The sequence below is a fragment of the Erinaceus europaeus genome, chromosome 1 (genome assembly GCF_950295315.1).
Source record: "Erinaceus europaeus chromosome 1, mEriEur2.1, whole genome shotgun sequence".
Classification (NCBI taxonomy): domain Eukaryota; kingdom Metazoa; phylum Chordata; class Mammalia; order Eulipotyphla; family Erinaceidae; genus Erinaceus; species Erinaceus europaeus.
The window spans coordinates 116,069,266-116,091,800 of record NC_080162.1 but is presented as its reverse complement, the minus strand read 5'-3'; the positions used below and the strand labels follow the sequence as shown (position 1 = coordinate 116,091,800).

At 49.0% G+C, this 22,535-nt stretch overlaps 2 protein-coding genes and 1 long non-coding RNA gene across 11 annotated transcripts in view; 1 reads left to right on the top strand and 2 right to left on the bottom strand.

Moving 5' to 3' along the window:
- The window catches only part of LOC132539424 (uncharacterized), a 279,884-nt gene that overhangs the window by 208,145 nt on the left and 49,204 nt on the right, over window positions 1-22,535 (bottom strand). The gene's annotated exons all lie outside the window — the stretch shown is intronic.
- Window positions 1-22,535, top strand: part of P2RX6 (purinergic receptor P2X 6) — a 41,865-nt gene that overhangs the window by 13,420 nt on the left and 5,910 nt on the right. For 3 of the 8 annotated variants that reach the window (XM_060194211.1, XM_060194200.1, XM_060194217.1), the window contains 2 exons: window positions 21-86; window positions 226-303. In XM_060194211.1, the coding sequence (XP_060050194.1) occupies window positions 21-86; window positions 226-303 (144 nt within the window). Of the gene's footprint in view, window positions 1-20; window positions 87-225; window positions 304-388; window positions 2,693-15,446; window positions 15,518-22,535 lie in introns of those variants that run through there. The other 5 variants (XM_060194252.1, XM_060194236.1, XM_060194245.1 and 2 more) reach the window with 4 other exon arrangements.
- SLC7A4 (solute carrier family 7 member 4) lies at window positions 3,650-7,437 on the bottom strand. 2 transcript variants are annotated; one of them, XM_007533806.3, is made up of 5 exons: window positions 7,108-7,437; window positions 5,498-6,952; window positions 4,591-5,231; window positions 4,232-4,340; window positions 3,650-4,142 (listed from the first exon to the last, which is right to left on the bottom strand). In XM_007533806.3, the coding sequence occupies exons 2-5, from the start codon at window positions 6,477-6,479 to the stop codon at window positions 3,955-3,957; spliced, it is 1,920 nt and encodes a 639-aa protein (XP_007533868.1). In that variant the 5' UTR covers window positions 6,480-6,952; window positions 7,108-7,437; the 3' UTR covers window positions 3,650-3,954. The 2 variants fall into 2 exon arrangements, with proteins under 2 accessions (XP_007533868.1, XP_060050252.1); XM_060194269.1 differs by having other exon boundaries at window positions 3,650-4,045.

Below are 22,535 nucleotides of genomic sequence, written 5' to 3'. Positions count from 1 at the left end.
TCAGCACAGGTCTTTCTCAGGCAGGGAAGTTTGGGTTCATCCCCATGATCATCACTCTAGGCACAGTAGCAGCTTGGCTGGGCGTGGTGAGTCTGAGCAAAGGGGTCCCCTCTGGCCCAGGGAAACCTGTGTGCCCCCCACCCCGTGCATGCCATTGAGTCCTGGTGTGAGGGCTGGGAAGGGTCAGGTTGGCAGCTGAAATGCCAGTGTGCCTGTCTGTGCCAGATCACCTTCTTCTGTGACTTGCTGCTGCTGTATGTGGATGGAGAAGCCCATTTCTACTGGAGGATCAAGTATGAGAAGGTGAGTATAGGCCCGCAGGGAGCTGGGTTCTGCTCCACTTTTGAGACTGTGGACTAGAGCCCCGACCTACTACCCTCATCTACAGGCAAAGGTCCCAAAAGCCACCGCCAATGCTGAGCAGACAGAGCTGACTTCCACACGCCTGCACCCCATTGTCCAGGTGCCTTAGAGATGTCAGCACCTATCCCCATGGCTGCTGCTGCTGCTGCTGCTGGAAGCTGGGAACCAAAGCTGGGGAGGAGGGCTGCCCAGCCTCTGGCCCCACTTTCTGGCCCATCTTGAATGCTATAAGCAGTCACTACTGACTGAGAGTCAAGACTGGGAAAGGTGAGGGTCTTTCCTTGGGGCCTTATAGATGAAACCTCAGTGGGACCAGACCAGGAGGTGGGAGAATTTCACCCTCAGTTCCAAGACAGACTACTCCTCCTTTGGATTTGGCCTTGATGGGGTGCAGCCTGCAAAGTGGCAGAAGCCCGCTTTGTACGAAGAACTTCAGCAGAATAGGAGCTGTGAAAGGAGGTGCCCAGGGCACCCACACCACAGGATGCTGGGCCAGGGAAGCTCTGGCAGAACCTGGAAAATCACCCTTAGGCTGTCCCCAAGTGTTCCCAAGCAGCTGGTCCCCCAGCTGTCAGCATATACCTCCCCTCCCTATCTCTGTAGGAGACTCCAACTCTACCCCCCTGCCTGCAGCCCTACCATGGGTAGACCCCTCCACCCAGGCTCAGCTGCGTGAGACTGTGGTGTTTATAGCTGGAGTTCAGGGCCAGGCAGAAGGAGGCCTCACCACTCGGGAGTCAGTTGACTCAGTTGCTCGGGTGAGGGGGCTGCCTAGGCAGGCAGGTCTTCACCCATCTCTGGGCTTCATTTAGGGAATCGGGAGTAGGATGGGCAGATGATCCAAAGCTGCAGGGACCCTGGCAGGGACCCAGGAACCTACATGGCTCAGACCTTCTCAGTTTGTAAGCATTAGTCAATTCCCACAGCAGCCCCTGGTTAGGGAAAGCTAGGACAGAGAAGATGGAGAGAGTCACTGGTAGCCACTGGGCTTGTTGGCTCAGCCCAGCCTCCTGGAGTCTGCTCACAGGGCTTCCTGGGAGCCAGAGGACTGGGAGGGATACACATTGGAATTCACTGCACCTAAGGATATGTCTATGCTCCTGTCTCAGCAGCTTCCCATCTCAATCTGACCCAATTTCATTTATTTTTAATCTTTTAATTTTATTATTGGATAGAGACAGAAAAATTGAGAGGGGAAGGGGAGATAAAGAGGTAAAAAGGCAGAGAGATACCTGCAGACCTGCTTCACCACTCATGAAGCTTTCCCTATGCAGGTGGGGACCAAGGACTTGAACCCAGGTTCTTGTGCACTGTAATGTGTGTGCTTAGCCAGGTGTACCACCATCTGGCCCCTGACCTGACTTCATACATGGGACCTTGACCCCAGTATCAGGAAAGATTGCCTTTCATAAAGGACACAAAAGTCCCCAGCAAACTAAACTAAGTACTCTTCTTTTTTTAAAATGTGGTTCCCACTGAAGAACCTACTGTCTTCCACACATGCAATACCACGGAGCCACCTCCACTCCAATTTTATTCTACTCCCCCCCCCACTTTTTTTTACAAGAGACAGAGAGAGACATAGAAACACAACTCCACCACCCACGGAATTTCCTTGGTGCTGTCGTTGGTGCTCTCAGGTGGTGACAGGGATTAAATCATGATAAGGCATGCACTTTGGGAATTTGGGAAGACCACTTCGGGTGAGGGAGCAGGGAGGCACTGCTTTCTTTTGGGTCCCTGATGACCAGGGTATGCTGGCATCCTGCTGGCAGAGGGCCCAGGTGAGGACTAGCATCTGGAATCATCCCACACTTGAAGTCTCAGCAAAGCCTTTGGGGGAGGGGGTTCCTGAGGTCTCTCAGTTTCCAGAGCAGTGTCCATGAGGAGGTGTGTTCAGGAGAGCTAGAGTCAGAGAGCACAGCCCTGAGACCTGGTTGTTGCACTGGTGCCATAATTACCTGACTGTACTCACACCCAGAGAGAGCTGATGTCATCACTGCAGAAAGTGCAGAAATAAAACCTGTAAAAGCTGGCAGTTTCCTGGGTGCTGTTACAGGCAGGGTGAGGAGCTGTAGGTGTCTGTGGCAAACATATCATAGTCGGGGGCTGGGCAGTGGTACACCCAGTTAGGCACATATAGTATGAAGTGCAAGGATCTTCACAAGGATCTAGGTTCAAGCTCCTGGCTCCACACCTGCAGGGAGGTTACTTTACAAGCGATGAAGCAGGTCTGCAGTTGTCTTTCTCTCTCCCTCTCTCTCCCCCTCCTCTCTCAATTTCTCTTTGTTCCAATAAAGTGGAAAAAATGGCTGCTAGGAGCAGTGAATTCATAGTGCTGTCACTGAGCCCCAGCAATAACCCTGAAGGCAAAATATATATAATCTTGGAGAGGGCAGTGTGGAAGATGCAGGGTAGATTAGAGGACCATCTCTCTAGCTGCTCAGAGCCACAAGGTAGGCTGGAAGCCACTTGGAACAAGCTTATGTCGCATGTACCACCCCACCTCAATCATGAACCCTTGAGTGATGGGGAGAGAGGGAAAATGACAGCTTGAGATAGATGTATCCTCATTCTGTGCACAGGTATGCCCTGCCCTGGGCAGATATAAGCACCATGTGGGCACATGCCTGTGGGGTTGTGGGGTTGCCTCTACTTTCCAAAGCAGTCCTTCCATGCTTTCTGGGATCCCTGGAAAACCAGTGGGAAAACCAGTGGGATCCCTGGAAAACCAGTGGGACCCCAGAACTCCCTTGCCTACCCACCCCCACTTTGTGTAACCAGGGTTTCACTGAGGCTTCACACATGCACAATTCCACTGCTTCCACTCCCAACAGACTTTTTTTTTTCCAGATAGAGTGTGAGACAAAAAGACAAGGAGATACCACACAGTATGACTTTCCCTTTTGTGAAGCTTCCCCTTTGCATGGTGCTCCCACCATGTGTGCTGTATTGGCTAGGCTTTCTCCCAGCCTTTTCTAGCAGTCTAGGCTCTACTCCCTGAGTCCATGCTCTCTGTGTCTAGAGGTGGGGGTTGGGGTGGGGAGGCAGACATCTCTCCTGTCATGGATCCTCCTGTGCCTGGGGTATGTAGGAGGGAATATGTAGCTCCCATCTAAGCTAGGCTGTCGGCACTGGTCTGAGATCAGGACCTCGGGTCTAACAGTCTCCCGGATTCTGCTGCCTCCTCTGGCTCTCCCCGGCACTACAGACTGGAGACAATCCCTTGGTCCTGAGTGTAAACAAAAACTCACTGCTACAAAGAACACCACAGGGCACCAAGACCTACAGCTGGCCAAACAGTTATTATTGTGGATCCCTGGGCTTTGGGCCTTTTCCTTACTCAGCCCACCCTGTTTGCCCAGGAAGCTGGAACTGGTCAAAAACTTGAAGGCTCTAGGCAAAGGGACCACAACCCTGGTGCTGCCACAGTCCACTCACAAATATGAAGACCGGCAGCTGGAGTAAGGCCCTGTGGTTTTGAGATGACTCCCAATCTCTCTTCTCTGAGCATGGCAGCTTGGCAAACATGAGGTGCCTCAAATAGCAGGGCCTCTTGTGGTGAGGGAGTAGATGGGCCCCCAGTTGTCTTCATGGACTGGAGGGCTGCTCTGTGCAGGATCCCTGGTCTGGTGCCTGGCCGGGGGGCTGCACGGCTTGCACCATCTCTTCCAGGTTGCTACTGGGGAATACCACATAGTGTGTGGTGGTCAGCCTAGGCAGCTCCCGCTGGTTCTCCTTGCTGTGCCAGATGCCATAGCCGAAATACACTGCGAGCCCTGCAGGGATAAAGGAATCTGAGGGGTCGGTCCCAGCCCTGTCTGCCCTCCCTGCCCTTCTCCTGTACCCTGGCCTGGCCCCCACTCACCAATCAGTAGCCAGATGGCAAAGCGCAGCCAGGTCAGGTAGCTCAGCTTCAGCATGAGGCAGATGTTGAGGAGGATGCTGAGGGCTGGAGTCAGGGGCACCATGGGGATCTGAGGGGGCAAGGGCAGGGCTAGGCTGCAAGGAAGGTCTGAGGTCCAGAGGCTCATTTCACAGGAGTCTGCAGAGCCTTTGAAGATTCTGGAGCTAAGTGCCCATGTGTCATGCCATGCAGAAAGAGGGGGAAATGGGCATATTGGCCTCACCAGCCATGGGCCCTTGTTCATTCTGCTGGTTCAGGGGGCGAGGGGCAAAAGGGGCTGGCTGGGGCAAAAGCCAGTGTATGTGGGCTGGGGCTCATACCTGGAAGGTGTCCTGGTGGCATTGTTGCTGGTGGGCCCACAGGATGAGGAGACTGAGCAGAAACACAGCAGTGCTGAGCAGGAGTAGCAAAGTGTAGCCCCAGTATGGAAGGTGCACTGTGGGTTCTCCAAAGACCAATACACAGCCTAGGATGATGGCAGAGGTGACCAGCGTGCTGAGTGCCCAGGTCACTGCAGCTCCAGGGCTGAGTGTGCCCAGAAAACCCAGGTAGGGCCGTAGGGCTGGCCGCAGTTGCCCAGGCTCTGGGGCCAAGCCCTGCTCAGTGCCCACCAGCTGGATGTGGTCTGAGCAGGAGTTGTATTCCTTGGTTAGGGGGCCAGGGCTGGCTGGGCCTGGGGAGGCCGAAGCAGGTGCCTTCTGGAAGCGGAGCACAATTATGCTAGCAGCCACAAAGGTGTAGGCCAGGAGTGTACCGATGGACAGGAACTGGACCAGTGCCTCAAGGTCCAGCAACAGCGCCAGGAAAGCCATGAGAACCCCAAACACCAAGATGCCCACCATGGGCACTTGTGTCCGGGGATGCACCTGGGCAAACACCTGGAAGAAGAGCCCGTCGGCTGCCATGGCATAGACAATGCGTGGCAGAGAGAAGAGGTTGCTGAGCAGGACTGTGTTCATAGCTGTTGACAGAGGGTGGGCGGGTTGTTAGCAGAGAGGACAGGTCTACCTGGGGCCACTGCCAGGGCTAGGGCCAGGGCCAGGGAGGTCCCTTGGGAGCATGGGCACAAGTTTGGCCCTCTGGGGGTGTTAGAGGAGTTTGGCCCACTTTGGGGGTGCTGGAGGCCTCAATGGAACAGTGCTCCTTGGGAGACCAATAGCAAGTCCCACTACTCTGTCCCTCTCCTCACTACACTGCCTCCCCTCCCCCCTTGGACAAGCCCCTTACCACAGATGGAGCCAGTTGCCACAATAAAGCCAGCCCAGCTGTAGCCCCGCCGGTAGAAGGCATCGGCGAGCGCAGAGTCGGGGTCCAGGCTGTGCCAGGGTACCATGAGGGTGAGCACAGTGGAAACTAGGATGTAGGCACCAGCTGCCAGGCTCAGGGAGATGGCGATGGCCATCGGGACAGCCCGCCGAGGGTTCTGTGCCTCCTCGCTGGAGGCAGCAATAACATCAAAGCCCACAAAGGCATAGAAACAGGTAGCGGTACCAGCCATGATGCCAGAGAAGCCAAAAGGTGCAAAGCCACCCTCCTCAGTACTCCAGTTGTGTGGGCGAGACAGGACAAACCCCAGGATGATGATGAAGAGGATGACCACCAAGCTGATGGCAGAGAAGGTGTGATTGAGCCAGGAGGAGACCCGGGCTCCACAGGAGACAAAGGCAGAAGCCAAAAGCAAGATGCCAGCAGCCAGGAAGTCAGGATAGTGGGCCAGAAAGGGCACCTGCCAGACACCCAAGTGGGTCTCAGTAAAATTGCGGATCCTGTGGCTGAAGATGGCATCCAGGTAGCCACTCCAGGCTCGGGCCACAGCGGCACCGCCAATTAGGTACTCAAGGAGCACGTTCCAGCCGATGAGGAAGGCCCACAGCTCTCCCATGGACACATAGGTGAACAGGTAGGCAGAGCCTGTCCGGGGCACACGTGCCCCGAACTCTGCATAGCACAGGGCTGCCAGCAGGGAAGCCACTGCAGCTATGCCAAATGACACAAGCACAGCAGGCCCAGCCATCTCCTTGGCCACTGTGCCCGTGAGCACATACAGCCCCGAGCCCACCATGCCACCCACACCCAGTAAGGTCAGGTCTAGAGTGGACAGGCAGCGCCGCAGTGAGGTCTCCATGGTGGACTCCTCAAGTGGCTTCAGTCGGTTCAGCTTCTGGCAAAGGTGCGCCAGTCTGGCAGAGGTGGACCACCCTGGGGCCATGGCAGGCAGCAAGCAGAGCACCAGGTCTGCAGCTGGCACCTCCCTGGATCAGAGGGGAATCGCAGGTGGCTCGGTCTGCCTCTGTCCACGCCCGAGACCTAAGAGCTAGGATGGGCAGGATATAGGTAGAAAGTCACAGGGGAGGGGGTTGGGCGGTAGCGCAGTGGGTTAAGCGCAGGTGGTGCAAAGCTAAAGGACCGGAGTAAGTATCCGGGTTCGAGCCCCGGCTCGCCACCTGTGGGGGGGTCTCTTCACAAGTGGGGAAGCAGGCCTAAGGTGTCTATCTTTCTCTCCCCCTCTCTGTCTCCCCTCCTCTCTCCAGTTCTCTCTTCCTATCCAACAACAACATCAATAACAACAACAATAATAACCATAACAACGATTAAAAAACATAAACAAGGACAACAAAAGGGAAAAAATAGCCTCCAGGAGCAGTGGATTCCTGTTGCAGGCACTGAGCCCCAGCAATAAACCTGGAAGAGAAGAAAAAAAAAAGTCACAGGGGAGCAGGAAGATACCAGCAGCCTTCCCCAAGGTGAGGAAGGGCCAGCACCCTGCCCCCCACCTCCGTGAGCGTCTGGATACCCGCTCCAGGGTCTGAAGTGAAGGGCAAGGTGGAAACTCGAACCTTCTCGGAGCAGGGCCAGATCTCCAGGACCTGGAACCGGAACGGAAGGGAGGCTTTGGGCGCGGTCCAGGCGGCCACCTGACGTCACCTAGGGGCAGCCACTCCGCTCTCCCCTACAAACTAAGGGGCTTCAGCGACTGGGGCCAGGAGCCCTCCCCCCCTTGTGCCCCTAAGTCCAGGCCCTAGGCCCCGCCCCTGCGCCCCGTCCAGCAACAGCCGGTGCGAGATCCCGAGACAGATCCGCTAAACCCCTGTCCCCAGGTAACCAGGCCTCTGCCAGCTGCCGATGCTGAGTCTATCCCAGGAGGGCTCGCTGCCACCCACCTGCTGTTGCTGCTGCCGGGCTTCTGGGAGCTGCGCCCGCCCCTCCCGCTGCCTGCGCGCAGAACCCGCCCCAACCCCGGGCACCAGCAGCTCCTGGCCCCTCCTACTTGTCACAGTGCATCCCGACAGCCTACCTGACCTGCACCTAACAGGATCAGGGCCAGGACTCGCTAGGTTCTGCCACAGTGCCTGACTTCCAGATGCAGACGTCCAGAGCACCCTGTAAGTGCTAGCCCAGAGCATCCAAGTGGCCCCAAGAAGAGGGGGTCTACCTCTGGGGACGTTGGGGCTCATTTTGCTTTCCATAACTACAGGCATCCTGCTCCATCTCTCATTTGGACACTGGGGTGTGGGACTGCAGGACTGCAGCCTCTGGAAAAGGAGGGTATGAGTCCTGTGCAATGGATGGCAGAAGGTCACTTTCCCAGCTTTGGGGAGGGTTCTGTGACTTGCCAGAACACAAGCTCAGGGGTTCTGAGCAGCAATGCCCTACAAGGTGGCAAATCAACTCCTGAGGACAATTTATAGAGCCTTCCAGCTCAGAGCACCCTGAGAGGCCCTCAGATACCTATGGCAGCCACTAGGAGCACCTGTCAGGACTGGAGGACTATGGGACACCCCAACACCAGCTTTATGTACATGAGTATCAGTAAGAATCACCCTGTCTGGTGCTCCTACTCCATGCTGGTCTCCAGACAATGGAGAATCTCTGCATCTCATCATGTGACCATCACAAACTCCATTCAGCTTATTATTTTATTTTATTTTTGCTTCAGGGTTATCACTGGGGCTTGCTACCAGCACTACAAATCTACTGCTCCTGGTGGCCATTTTTTCCATTTTTTTAATTGGATAGGACAGAGAGAAATTGAGAGAGGAGAGGGAGACAGAGATGGAGAAAGATAGACACCTGTAGACCTGCTTCACTGCTAGTGAAGCATCCCCCTGCAGATGGGGAGCTCAAACCGGGATCTTCCCACTTGTCCTTGTGCTTCATACTGTGCTTAACCAGTGCACCACTGCCTGGCTCCTTTTTATTTTTTATATATGAATTTATTATTTTAACCAGAACTCTGCTCAGCTCTAGCTTATGGTGGTGACAAGGATTGAGCCTCAGGCATGAAAGCCTCTTCATAATCATTATAACCATAACCCACCCATGTTTATTTATATTTTAAAAATTCTTTGTTTTGGATAACCCACCAGGGTTATCACTGGGGCTTGGAGTCTGCATGGCTCTATGACTTCTGGTGGATTTTTTAATTTTTAAAAGTTTTTTTATTATACTTATTTATTGGATAGAGACAGTCAGAAATCAAGATGGAAGGGGGAATTAGAGAAGGAGACATAGAAAGACACCTGCAGTCCTGCTTCACCACTTGCAAAGCTTTCCCTCTGCAGTTGGAGACTGGGGGCTCAAACTCAGGTCCTTACGTATTGTAACGTGCATTTAACCAGGTTCACCACCACCTGCCCCCCTTTATAACAGTGGGTAAGAGACACACATAGAGAGACAACGAAAGGGAGAAAGGAAGGGTTGAGTGGTGGCACAGCCAGTTAAGCACACATAGTGCTAGGAGAAAATGCCTGTGCAAAGATCTGGGTTTGTGCCTCTGGGTCTCCACCTGCAAGGGGGGGGGGGATGCTTTACAAGCCATGAAGTAGGTCTACAAATGTCTGTCTTTCCCTCACCCTCTCTATCTCCCCTTCCCTTCTTAATTTCTCTCTGTCCTATTTAATAAAATGGAAAAAATGGTCACCAGGAGCAGTGGATTTGTAGTGCTGGCACTGAGCCCCAGCTATAACCCTGGGGGGGGGGGGAGAAAGAGAGAGAGAGAGGTTGAGAGAGAGAGAGAGGAGCAACACTGTTCCAAAGCTTGTGAAGCTTCCCACCCTGCAAGTGTAGACCAGTGACTTGAACTCTGGTCCTAGAATATGGGACTATGTGTACTCTCTGAGGTAAGCCATCATCTGGATGCAAGATTTACTTACTAATGAGAGAGAACCAGAGTATCATTCTGGCACATATGATGCCAGGGATGGAACCCAAGACCTCATGCTTGACTGTTTAACTCTTTATCCACTGTGCTGGCTCCCATATTGCTCTCAGACTTATTTACTCCTGTTTTTTTTTTTTTTTTTGTCCTTCTGCATCTCCCATTTATTTGAAATTGAGAGTTTGCCTAACAAGCTATTAACTTGGTCATAACAAGATCATAACTGTCTATCCTAGCAAAGCAAAACCAAAATGAATATCCTCTCCTCAGATCTCTAAACATATTTTCAGGTTTTTATATACTTCATGGGATAGGATTTTATGGACACCTCTAGATTGCCTAGCTCAGGGGCTAGTAACAGGATGGTGGACTCCTAGACAAGATGGTCCCACTTAGAACACAGCCTGAATCAGCCCCTGGGTTTCTGCTGCTATGTAACTACTATTGTCTTGAAGAATATCTCTGACTAGCTATCACTTCCTGTAAGGACATCTTTTTTCTTCTCCTCCCTCTCCTCCTCCTTTCCCTCCTCCTTATCCTTTTTCTGCCAGAGGTTTATTGCAAAATAAGAAAGCTTTTTCAAACAATAAAGTCAGTTACAGATTTGTACCATACAACAACTTAAATTTTTTTTTTTTTTGAGGAATTAAAGGTTTACAGTTGGGGCCAGGTGGTGGCGCACCTGGTTGAGTGCACATATTATAGTGCACAAGGACCTGGGTTTGAGCCCCCAGTCTCCACCTGCAGGGGGAAAGCTTTCCGAGTGGTGAAGCAGGTTTGCAGGTGTCTCCGTCTCTCTGCCTCTCTATCTCCCCTCCTCCTCTCAATTTCTGGCTGTCTCTATCCAATAAATAATAAAGATGATTACAATAAAAAAGGTTTACAGTTGACAGTAAAATACAGTAATTTGTACATGTGTAACATTTCCACATAACAATACAACCCCCACTAGGTCCTCCTCTGCCGTCATGTTCCAGGATCTAAACCCTCCCCCACACCCACCCAAGTCTTTTACTTTAGTGCAATACACCAACTCCAGTTCAAGTTCTGCTTAGTGTTTTCACTTCTGATCTTGTTTTTCAACTTCTGTCTATGAGTGAGATAATCCCATATTCATCTTTCTCTTTCTGACTTATCTCACTTAGCATGATTCCTTTAAGCTCCATCCAAGATGGAGTAAAGAAGGAGAATTCAGGACCGACGAAAGGATCCCAATTTGAACCCCCACTGCCCATTTGCAAGGGTCGCTTCACAAGCAGCGAAGCAGGTCTGCAGGGATCTATCTTTATCTCCCTCTCTCTAGTTTCCCCTCCTCTCAATTTCTCTCTGTCCTATCCAACAACAATGATAGCAATAACAATAATAAATAACAACAACAACAACGATAAATAACAAGGGCAACAAAAGGAAAAAAATAGCCTCCAGCAGCAGTGAATTTGTAGTGCAGGCACTGAGCCCCAGCAATGACCCTATAGCCAAAAAAAAAAAAGGTGAATTCACCATTTTTTTTACTTCTTTTTTTAATTTATCTTTTATTTAAGAAAGGATAAATTAACAAAACCATAGGGTAGAAGGGGTACAACTCCACACAATTCCCACCACCCAATCTCCATATCCCATCCCCTCCCGTGATAGCTTTCCCATTCTCTATCCCTCTGGGAGCATGGACCCAGGGTCATTGTGGGTTGCAGAAGGTGGAAGGTCTGGCTTCTGTAATTGCTTCCCCACTGAACATGGACGTTGACTGGTCGGTCCATACTCCCAGTCTGCCTCTCTCTTTCCCTAGTAGGGCAGGTCTCTGGGGAAGCAGAGCTCCAGGACATATTGTTGGGGTCTTCAGACCCGGGAAGCCTGGCCAGCATCCTGATGGCATCTGGAACCTGGTGGCTGAAAAGAGAGTTAACATACAAAGCCAAACAAATTATTGAGCAATCATGGACCCAAAGTTTGGAATAGTGGAGAGGAAGTGTTGGGGGGGGGTACTCACTACAAACTTTAGTGTACTTCTGCTTTCAGGTATATATTTTGCACTTGTTTATTCACCATTTTTAATAGCAGAGTATTCTATTGTGTATATGTGTATATAGACCACAGCTTACTCAGCTGCTCATCTGTTGTAGGACACCTGGGTTGCTTCCAGGTTTTGGCTATTATAAATTTTGCTGCTGTGAACATAGGTATACACAAATAAATCTTTTGGGATGGGTATGTTTGGTTCCCCAGGAGAAGAATTGCAGGATCATAGTGTAGGTCCATTTCTAGCTTTCTGAGAGTTCTCCAGACTGCTCTCTACAGGGGTTGGACCAATTGACATTCCCACCAGCAGTGCAAGAGGGTTCCTTTGTCCCCACAATCTCTCCAGCATTTGTTGCTGCTACCTTTTCTGATGTATGACATTCTCACAGGAGTGAAGTGGTATCTCACTGTTGTCTTTATTTGCATTTCTCTGACAATCAATGACTTGGAGAATTTTTCTTATGTTTATTGGCCTTTTTGTTGGATCTCTTCTATGGAGAATATTCTGTTCATATTCTCTCTCGATGTTTGCTGTTGTTTGTTTTTTTCTGTTGACACCTGGCACTTTATTGAGCCTCCGCCAGGGTGGAGGAAGGCTGGTGGGCAGGTACAGCACCCACTGGGGGATTTTATGGCTATACCCCTGGCAGGTTTAAAGGAAGCACTGTCATGGATGAGATCCCCAGCTGGCGGCTTGTGCCCACCCAGTTATTATTATTGTGGTTGTTGTCGGATAGGACAGAGAAAAATGGAGAGAGGAGGGGAAGACAGAGAGGGGGAGAGAAAGATAGATGCTTGCAGACCTGCTTCACCGCTTGTGAAGCTACTCCCCTGCAGGTGAGGACTCGAACTGGGATCCTTACACTCCGGTCCTTGCACTTAACGCCACTTGCGCTTAACCCGCTGTGCTACCAACCGAATCACGAACCGGGATTATTTTGCAGGTCCTTACACTTTGTGCCACGTGCATTTAACCCGCTGCGCTACGGCCCAGCCCCTGCCTCTTTTCCGTTCCATCACTCTGTTTCCTCCCGATTTCTGGCTGTCTCTAGCCAATAAATAAATAAAGATGATTTTTAAAAGGGGGGGTTGGTCGGTGGCGTAGCAGGCTAAGCGCACATGGCACAAAATGCAAGGGCTGGCGTAAGAATCCGGGTTCGAACCCCCAGGTTCCCACCTGCAGGATGTCACTTCGCAGTGGGTGAAGCAGGTCTGCGGGTGTCTTTCTCTCTTCCTCTCTGTCTTCCCTTCCTCTCTTGATTTCTTTCTGTCCTATCCAACAACAACAGCAATAACAACAATACTAATAATAGCAACAACAATAGACAACAAGGGCTACAAAAGGGAAAAAAATAGCCTCCAGGAGCAGTGGATTCGTAGTGCAGGCACCGAGCCCCAGTGATAAACCTGGAGGCAATAAATAAATTAATTAATTAAATAAAGCTAGTAAATAAAAATTTTAAAAAGAACAGTATCAAAAAATGAAAAGACACCTGGTAAATAAAAGCAGAGTGCTTGGGGCAGTGGCATACCTGGTTAAGTGCACACATTACCAAACACAAGGACCCAGGTTCAGAATCCTGGTCCCCATCTGCAGGGGGAAGCTTTGCAAGTGGTGAAGCAGTGCTTCAGGTGTGTCTCTGTCCCTCTCTATCTACCCACCTCTCAATTTCTCTATCTTATCAAATAAAATATTTTTAAAAGTCTATTAAATAAAAGCAGAGTAAGAGATTGGAGGAAGCTACTGCTTTGCCCTCAGCTCCTTCCTCATGTCCTGACTCAGGTTAAGAGGTCAACACCTCTTTTCCCCTCGTTAATCACCAGATCTGGATGTCACACATGGCCCATGTGAATTTAAGTCCTACTTTAGCTATTTTGCATACCCCCTATATTTAACTCCTTTTTGGTTCTGCCCTTGGTACAAAAATTCCAATTCATTCACGTTGTAATTACAAGAGCAAAAAGAGGGGGCCAGGCGGTAGCTCAGTGGATTAAGCGCACATAGGGTAAAGTGCACTGAGTAAGGATCCCGGTTGGAGCACTCCCCATCTGCAGGGGAGTCGCTTCACAAGCAGTGAAGCAGGTCTGCTGGTGTCTTTCTCTGCCCCCCTCTCCCCTCCCCCTTCCCCTCCTCTCTCTTTCCATTTCTCTCTGTCCTATCCAGCAACAATGACAGCAATAACAACAATAAACAAGAGCAACAAAAGGAAAAAAAAAACAGCCTCCAAGAGAAGTGCAGGCACCCCAGCAATAACACCCTAGATGCAAAAAAAGAAGGAGAAGGAGGAGAAGAAAAAGAGCAAAAAGGGCAATTTTTCTTTGTGGGGTCGACACAAGGTTTCCACAGCAGCAAGCAGGGGAAGGCTCCTGGTGGCTGTTGGTGGGTGCACTGAGAGCTTGCTTGTGCTTCCAGAAACCTTGAAAGTTCTGTGTGTTCTTCACCAAAGGATGTGGGCGGGTAATTCTCCCACCACCTACAAAGATCCCTTGTGGGATCTCCTGCCCCCACACTCCCCTGCTCCCATCTGCTTCTCTTAGGAACTTATGTGACTGGTACACAGCATGTGGTCTTGCAACAATCAGGCTATGTATCTATCTACCCCTGACAGATTTAGTGTTTACTTAAGTTTGTTTTCTTTTTCACTGCTGGGAGTACTGCCTGTGCAATCCTATACTCTCTGGTGATTATTTTAATGGAAAATAAATAAACAGAATCCAGAGATAGCTCACCCCATAGAATGAACACTACCATGTGTGAGAACCTGAGTTGCTGCACATGGCAGCGTGTGAGTGCATTGTGCATAGGGTGCAAATGGGTAGAGCCATTGTCTCTCCTGTCTGTCTTAGGTTTTGAAGGAAAGAAAGAGCCCAGAGAGAGAGGCGGAGTCCCAAGTGCAAAAATTCTGGGAAGAAAAAAAGTTAAAACACAGATAAGTAGATATAGGGAGTGGGGGAGGGAGGCAGGGAGAGACAGAGGGTCTACAATGTTTCTCTACCATCTGTGGAGCTTCCTTAGTGCTCCCTATGTTAGTTCATAATACTCTGTTGTTAGTTCTCAAACCCCTGGTCTCATGCATGGTAAAGGGGTATTTTACTGGGTGAGCTATTTTTCCATCCCTTTAAAATTATTTTAATATTTTTCAGGTCTGTAAAACAAACTTTTTATTACAAAGATGTGAGGCAAGTCATGCAGAAACAATATGGCAGGGGTGGGGTGGTAGCACAGCCGGTTAAGTGAACATGGCACAAAGCACAAGGACCACAGTAAGGATACCAGTTCCAGCCCCCTGCTCCCCACCAGGGAGTCGCTTCACAAGTGGTGAAGCAGGTCTGCAGGTGTCCATCTTTCTCTCCCCCTCTCTGTTTTCCCCTCCTCTCTCTGTTTCTCTCTGTCATATCCAATATCAATAATAACAACAAGGGCAACAAAAATGGGAAAAATGACCTCCAGGAGCAGTAGTGCAGGCACCAAGCTCCAGTGATAACCCTGGAGGCAATATATATATATATATATATATATATATATATATATATATATATATATATATATATGCAGACCCACAAGGGCCAGGCAGAAAGCAGAGGCCACCTTGTGTCTTTCCTTCTCTTAAATCTGCAACTCAACTTCAAAGTTCTTGCCAGCACAGGATACAAAAACCAGTGCTACTAAAAGGTTGCTAATTATTATGTTTACACGTTAAGTGCTTCTAATTTCCTGTCTCAGAAGGAAGGCTGCACTTTGCAGAGGGCACTGCAGGGTTGAGGCAGTGAAGCTGCAGAAACAGGCCTTCCCTGCTAAGCAGAGGCCAAGTCCGCGCGCCAAGGCTTCCCGCCAACTCTGCACAAGATGTTCTTTCTGTAGCCATTTCCCGCTCAAAGTGAGAACCAATCAAAAGGAGGAATTGCTTGATTGGTGTCCGGGCGTAAGGCCTGCCTCCTGAGGCGGCGGGAGCCAATGGCCGTGGAGCGGGCGGCAAGTCAATCAGGACACTACCCTGGGTGGGCCTTTTGGGCGTGTGGAGCGGGAAGGAGCCGGACCGAGTTCAGCGTGCAGGCCCGCAGCAGCAACTATGGTGAGGCGGGCGACGTGCCGGGGCGGTGGCATGAAGGGGGACTGACCCTTCGGAGGCAGGTTGGGCAGTGTTGGCTCTGAGTGCTGCCAGGGGCCGCCTGCAGCATTCGGGTCGTGAGCACCAGGCCATGCAGGTGTACCTACTTTTCTGCCTTCGCCCCTCCAGACTCCCACTTTCCAAAACAGCATCCTGTGCTGGACTTGAACGGTCTATTTGTCTCTCCTCTGAGGTCCACATGAAGGCACTTAGAAAATGGAACAGCGGGGATCAGGCAGTAGAGCAGCGGGTTTAGCTCACGAGGCGCAAAGCGCAGAGACCGGCTTAAGGATCCCGGTTCGAGCCCCCAGCGACATCAACAACAATAATAACTGTAATAACAGTAAAAACAAGGGCAACAAAAGGGGAAATAAATAATTTAAAAAAATGGAAAGCGTAAGGACCGGAGTCAGGATCCTGGTTTGAGCCCCCGGCTCCCCACCTGCAGGAGGTGGTGAAGCAGGTCTGCAAGTGTCTTTCTCTCCCCCTCTCTATCCTCCCCTCCTCCATTTCTCTGTCCTGTCCAACGACATCAATAACAACAACAATAAAACAAGCGACAAAAAGAAAAATATAAAAATCTTAAAGAAAATGGAATAGCATAATAGTTATGCAAAGAGACTAGTGCTGGAGGCTCCTGAGCCCCAGGATCAATCCCTCGCACCACCATAAATCAGAGTGAGCAATGCTCTGGTTAAAAAAAGAAAAAAAAAACGGGTTGGGCGGTAGCGCAGTGGGTTAAACGCACGTGGCGCGAAGCACAAGGACTGGCTTAAGATTCCCCTTCTAGGCCCCCCCCTTCCCACCTGCAGGGTGTCGCTCCACGGGTGGTGAAACAGGTCTGGGGGTGTCTTTGTCTTTCTCTGCCCCACTCTGTCTCCCCCTTCTCTCGTTTTCTCCTATCCAACAACAACAGCAAAGATAGCAATAATGATAACGACAACAAGGGTAACAATAAGGGCAACAAAATAGGAAAAATGGCCTCCAGGAGCAGTGAATTCTTAGAGCAGGCACAGAACCCCAGCAGTGACCCTGGAGGCAAAAAAAAAATGCCATAACCTTTAGGGGTTGGAGGGTGGTGCGCCTGGTTAAGTATGTTGTAATGTACAAGGACCCGGGTTCAAGTCTTTGGTCCCCACCTGCAAGGAGAAAAGCTTGCAAGTGTTGAAGAAATGCTGCAGATGTCTCTTTGTCTCCCCCCCCCTTTTTTTTTTTGGTCTCCGGGGTTGTCTCTCAGTCTCGATGACGGCAATGCGGGCACTGTGAAGTCACTGCTCCTGCCGGCCATTTTTTCCTTTTTGTTTTTTCTTTATATATATATATATTTTTTGCCTCCAGGGTTATTGCTGGGCTCGGTGCCTGCACCATGAATCCACTGCTCCTGGAGGCCATTTTCCTTTTGTTACCCTGGTTGTTTTACCATTGTTGTGATTATTATTATCGTTGTTATTGATGTCGTTGTTGGATAGGACAGAGAAATGGAGAGAGGAGGGGAAGATGGGGGGAGAGAAAGACAGACACTTGCAGAACTGCTTCACTGCCTGTGAAGCGACTCCCCTGCAGGTGGGAAGGGGGCTCGAACCGGGATCCTTGTGCAGGTGCTTGCGCTTTGCGCCACGTGCGCTTAACCCACTGCGCTACCGCCCAACCTCCTTTTCTTTCTATTTTTTATTTGACAGGACAGAAAAATTGAGAGGGGTAGGAGAGAGAAGGTAGACACTTGCAGACTTACTTCACTCATGAAGTGTTCCATCTGCATGTGGGGAGTGGGGTCTTGAACCGGGTCCTTGAGTATGTTGATGTGTGCGCTTAACTGGATGCACCACTGCCAGACACCCTCTCCCCTTACCCTCCGAATTTCTCGATGTTTCTATTTAATAAATAAATATAATTTAAAAATTAAAGAAAAAATGGGCAGTATTCACAGGACCTTGAAATAATCATAAAAGGTATTTGCTGGGAATCTTACTTTATTATGTTCTTTTTAAATTAGATTGTTCTCATTTTTAAAGCAAAAACAAACAGGAATAGATAGGCTTATATCCACTTTGGTGTGGAAAGGTAGCACAGTTTACAAGTTTGTACCATGTTTTAAATGTCTTTTTAAACATTTATTTTTAAAATTTATTTGCTAGAGAAAGTCAGAAAACAAGAGTGTAGGGGGAGATAGAGAGGGGAAGAGACAAGAGAGACACCTGCAGCCCTGCTTCACCACTTGCCAAACTTCCTTGCATGTGGGGACTGGGGGCTTTGAACCTGGGTTCTTGTGCATTGTAACACATGCCTTCAACCAGGTGTGCCCCCGACTCTACTTTCTCCTTTCTCAATTTCTCTCTGTTCTATCCAATAAAATGGAAAAAATAAATGCCAGGAGCAGTGAATTTGTAGTGCCTCACAGAGCCCCAGCGTTAATCTTGGAGGCAAGAGAAATATAGAGAAGAAAATAACATCAAAGAAAAAGAAATCAAAGCACAGGTGGGGGTAGATAGCAGAATGGTTATCCAAGGTCCCAAATTCAATCCCCCATACCACCATCTGAGCTGAGCAGTGCTCTGGGGAAAGAAAAAGGAAAGAAATGGGAGTCCGGCGGTAGCTCAGCGGCCCCCGTCTCCCCACCTGCAGGGGAGTCGCTTTACAAGTGGTGAAGCAGGTCTGCAGGTGTCTGTCTTTCTCTCCCCCTCTCTGTCTTCCCTTCCTCTCTCTATTTCTCTCTGTCCTATCCAACAACAACAATAAAAATTAATTAATTAATTAATTAATTATTTTAAAAAAAGGAAAGAAATCTGGGCCGGGCAGTAGCACAGCAGGTTAAGCAGCAAGGACAAGCATAAGGATCCAGGTTCCAGCCTATGACTCCCCACCAGCAAAGGGGTCAATTCACAGGCGTTGAAGCAGGTCTGCAGATGTCTCTTTCTCTCCGCCTTTCTGTCTTCCCCTGCTTTTATTTTTTTTTATAGTATTTATTTTTCCTGTTGCTGCCCTTTTTTTCTTATTATTGATGTCGTTGTTGTTTGATAGGACAGAGAGAAACGGAGAGGGGAGACAGAGAGGGAGAGAGAAACATAGACACCTGTAGACCTGCTTTCACCGTCTGTGAAGCGACTCCCCTTCAGGTGGGAAGCCAGGGGCTCGAACCCAGATCCTTCCGCCGGTCCTTGAACTTTGTGCCACGTGCGCTTAGCCCGCTGCGCTACAGATGGACTCCCTCCTCTCTTTGGATTTCTCTTTACTATCCAACAACAGCAGTTACAACTAGGGCAACAGAAATGGGGAAAATGGCCTCCAGGAGCAGTGGATTCTTAGTGAAGGCTCTGAGCCCCAGCAATAACCCTAGAGGCAATTAAAAAAAAAAAAGAAAGAAAAGAAAAATAAAGCACTACTCCACCATTTATAGAGTTCTGCTGGTTCCATCCTTAGTCCTTGAGGTACTGGGGATCCAGCCCAGGGTATGAGGTATGGTAAGGCATGTACTCTAATCACCGAGCAGGCACCTAGGTTCCAGGAGTATTATTACTGTTTTAAGATTTACTCTTTTTTTTTTTTTTAAACTTCCAGTTGCTGGGGCTTAGTGCTGGCACTATGAATTCACCACTTCTGGTGGCCTTTTTTTTTTTTTTTTCCTCATTCAATAAGACAAATTGAGAAGGGAGGGGAGATAGAGAAGGTAAGAAAAAGACACCTGCCACCTGGATCAGGGGCTTGAACTTGCATCCTTGTGTACTGTAGTATGTGTGCTTAACCACGTGCTCCACCACCTGGGCCCATATTTTAACATCATTTTTCTTGTGATATGTATGAAAGACCAAACATTGTTTCATCATTTATGATCTTTTATTTATTTTTCTTGTGTTTATGTCATATTGGACTGAACCTGGGGCCTTAATGCCCTGCAGCTGAGTCCCTTCCCCACTCGGTCTACTGTTATCTTTATAATCGTAATGATACTCTTTTTTTCATTGTTGATATTAGCCCTTTGTGTTTTTCCTTTTTTCCTGGATAAGTTTGGCTAGGGGTTTATCACGGGTTTATCACTTTATTCAAATCATAGAGTAAGGTTGGGTCTCACTGATTTTTCTCTCCTTTTCTGTTTATTTATCTTAAAATATATTTTATTGGGCTGGGTAGTAGTACACCTGGTTGAGCGTACATGTCAGAATGCACAAGGACCTGGGTTCAAGCTCCTGGTCCCCACCTGCAGGGGGAAAGCTTTGCAAGTGGTGAAGCAGTGTTGCAGGTGTCTTTCTGTCTCTCCCTTTCTATTACCCCCTTCCCTCTCAATTTCTGGCTGTCTTTATCCAATAAATAAATAAAGATAATAAAATTTAAAAGGTGGTCCAGGAGGTGGCGCAGTAGATAAAGCATTGGATTCTCAGTCATGAGGTCTGGAGTTCAATCCCTGGCAGCACATGTACCAGAGTGATGTCTAATTCTTTCTCTCCTTTCTCATGAATGAATAATAAATAAATTGAAAAAAATTAGAAAGAAAAATTTTATTTGGGGTGGGGGTAGGTAGATTATGCAAAATTATGCAAACAGGTTCTCATGTCTGAAGCTCTAAAGTTGCAGGTTCAATTCCCCACACTACCAAAAGCCAGAGTTGAGCAGTGCTCTGGTAAAAAAAATAAAATAAATATAAATAAAATTTAAAATATTTTATTTGAGGGAGAGAGACAGATCGGGCACTGCTCAATTCTAGTTTATGATGGAGCTAGGGAATCACACCTGAGACTATAGAGCCTCAACTCAGGCTTGAGTCTTTTTGGCAAAACTATTATGCTGTGTCCCCAGCCCTTTTTTGTGATTATTCGTACTTCTTTTTTCTTTTTTAAAATTGTTTTTTTCCCCTCCAGGGTTATTGCTGGGGTGTGATGCCAGTACTAGGAATCCACTGCTCCTGGAGACCAATTTTTCCCATTTTGTTGCCCTTGTTGTTACTGCTGTTGTTAGATAGGACAGAGAGAAATCGAGAGGGGAGAGGGAGAGAAGGATAGACACCTTCAGACCTGCTTCACCATTTGAAGCCAGGTGGGCAGCTGAGGTCTCGAACCATGTGGGGAGGGAGGCCAGGTGGGCAGCTGAGGGCTTGAACCAGGATCCTTATGCTGGTCCTTGTGCTTCCTGCCATGTGCGCTTAAATTGCTGTGCTACCTACCACCTGGCCCCTTAAAATTCTTTAAAAGTATACTTTATTTTATTTTGTTTTAATTTTATTTATTTTCCCTTTTGTTGCCTTTTTTGTTGTTGTTTGTTTGTTTTCCTCCAGGGTTATTGCTGGGCTCGGTGCCTGCACCACGAATCCACCGCTCCTGGAGGCCATTTTTCCCCCCTTTTGTTGCCCTTGTTGTAGCCTTGTTGTGGCTATTATTATTGCCATTGTTGATGTTGTTCGTTGTTAGATAGGACAGAGAGAAATGGAGAGAGGAGGGGAAGACAGAGAGAGGGGAGAGAAAGATAGACACCTGCAGACCTGCTTCACCGCCTGTGAAGCGACTCCCCTGCAGGTGGGGAGCCGGGGGCTCAAACCGGGATCCTTCCTCCGGTCCTTGCTCTTTGAGCCACATGCGCTTAACCCACTGCGCCACCGCCCGACCCACTATTGCCCTTGTTTTTTTATTGTTGTAGTTATTGTTGTTATTGATGTCGTTGTTAGGACAGAGAAATAGAGAGAGGAGGGGAAAACAGAGGGGGAGAGAAAGATAGACACCTCCAGACTTGCTTCACCGCCTGTGAAGCGACTCCCCTGCAAGTGGGAAGCTGGGGGCTCAAACCAGTATCCGGTCCTTGAGCTAGGGGCTCAAACCCAGATCCTTAAGCCATCCTTACTTCCCGCCATGTGCTGGTAACCCGCTGCGCTACTGCCCAACTCCCTATTTTTCAGTTGTATGAGAGAGGACAGAAAGGACACACAGAGACCAGAGTATTGCTCAGTTCTGCTTTATGGTGGTTCTGGGGATTAAACCTGGAACCTAGGAGCCTCAGGCATGAAAATCTTTTGCAAAACCATTATGTTGTCTCCCCAGCTATCTTCCTTTTCCTTCTTTTCTTTTCTTTTTCTTTTCTTTCCCTTTCTTTTCTTTCCTTTTCCTTTCTTTCCTTCCTCTCTTTTTTTATTTTTGACCTGGATTGTCACTTGGGCTCACTGCATTATTTCTCCAGTCCTGGCTGAAACATTTTTTATTTTGCTTTTTTTAGATGGTAGTGGGGGGGGGGGGTCGAGAATAATCACAGCACTGCCCTACTGCTCTTGAAGCTCCCCTATGCAGGTTCTCCTATGTGGTGGGTGGTAATCAAACCTGGGTCCTCACCTAACGTGTGCACTCTGATTAGTGAACCAACTCCTGGCCCCTATTTCTAATCTTTTGTTTCCTTTTTCCTACCTAATTCCAATAGTTGGTCTTTTTCTGGTTTCTTTTAAAATTTAATTTATTTGCCACCAGGATTATCAATGGGGCTCAGTGCTGGCACTATGAATCTACTGCTCCTGGTGGCCATCCCTCCCCCCATTTTATTGGATAGGACAGAGAAATTGAGAGAGGAGGGGGAGATAGAGAGGGAAAAATATAGACACCTGCAGACCTGCTTTGCCACTGGTGAAGCAACCCCCCTGCAGATGGGGAGCAGGGGCTGAAACTTGGGTCCTTGCACATCGTGATATGTGCACTTAACCTAGTGCACCACAGCCCGGGCCCCCTTTTTTCTAGTTTCTTAAAGTGGAAGCTTAGGTCATGGAGAGTGAAAATTTTATGAATATATTCATTAGAGACACTGGAATATATATTTACCTTGCATGTGTGTGACTTCACCACTCCTGGGCCTCATTTTCGTCTCTAAAGAGTGCCAGGGAGGGACAGAAATAGGTAACTGAGCCATAGCATACCCAGTATACCATATGCCTTACCATGTGTGAGGACCCCATTTGGCCTTTCCCTTCCTGAGCTATCAGACTTGTGTTGCTTGCCTGTTGTCTGTGTGGTGACTGGAA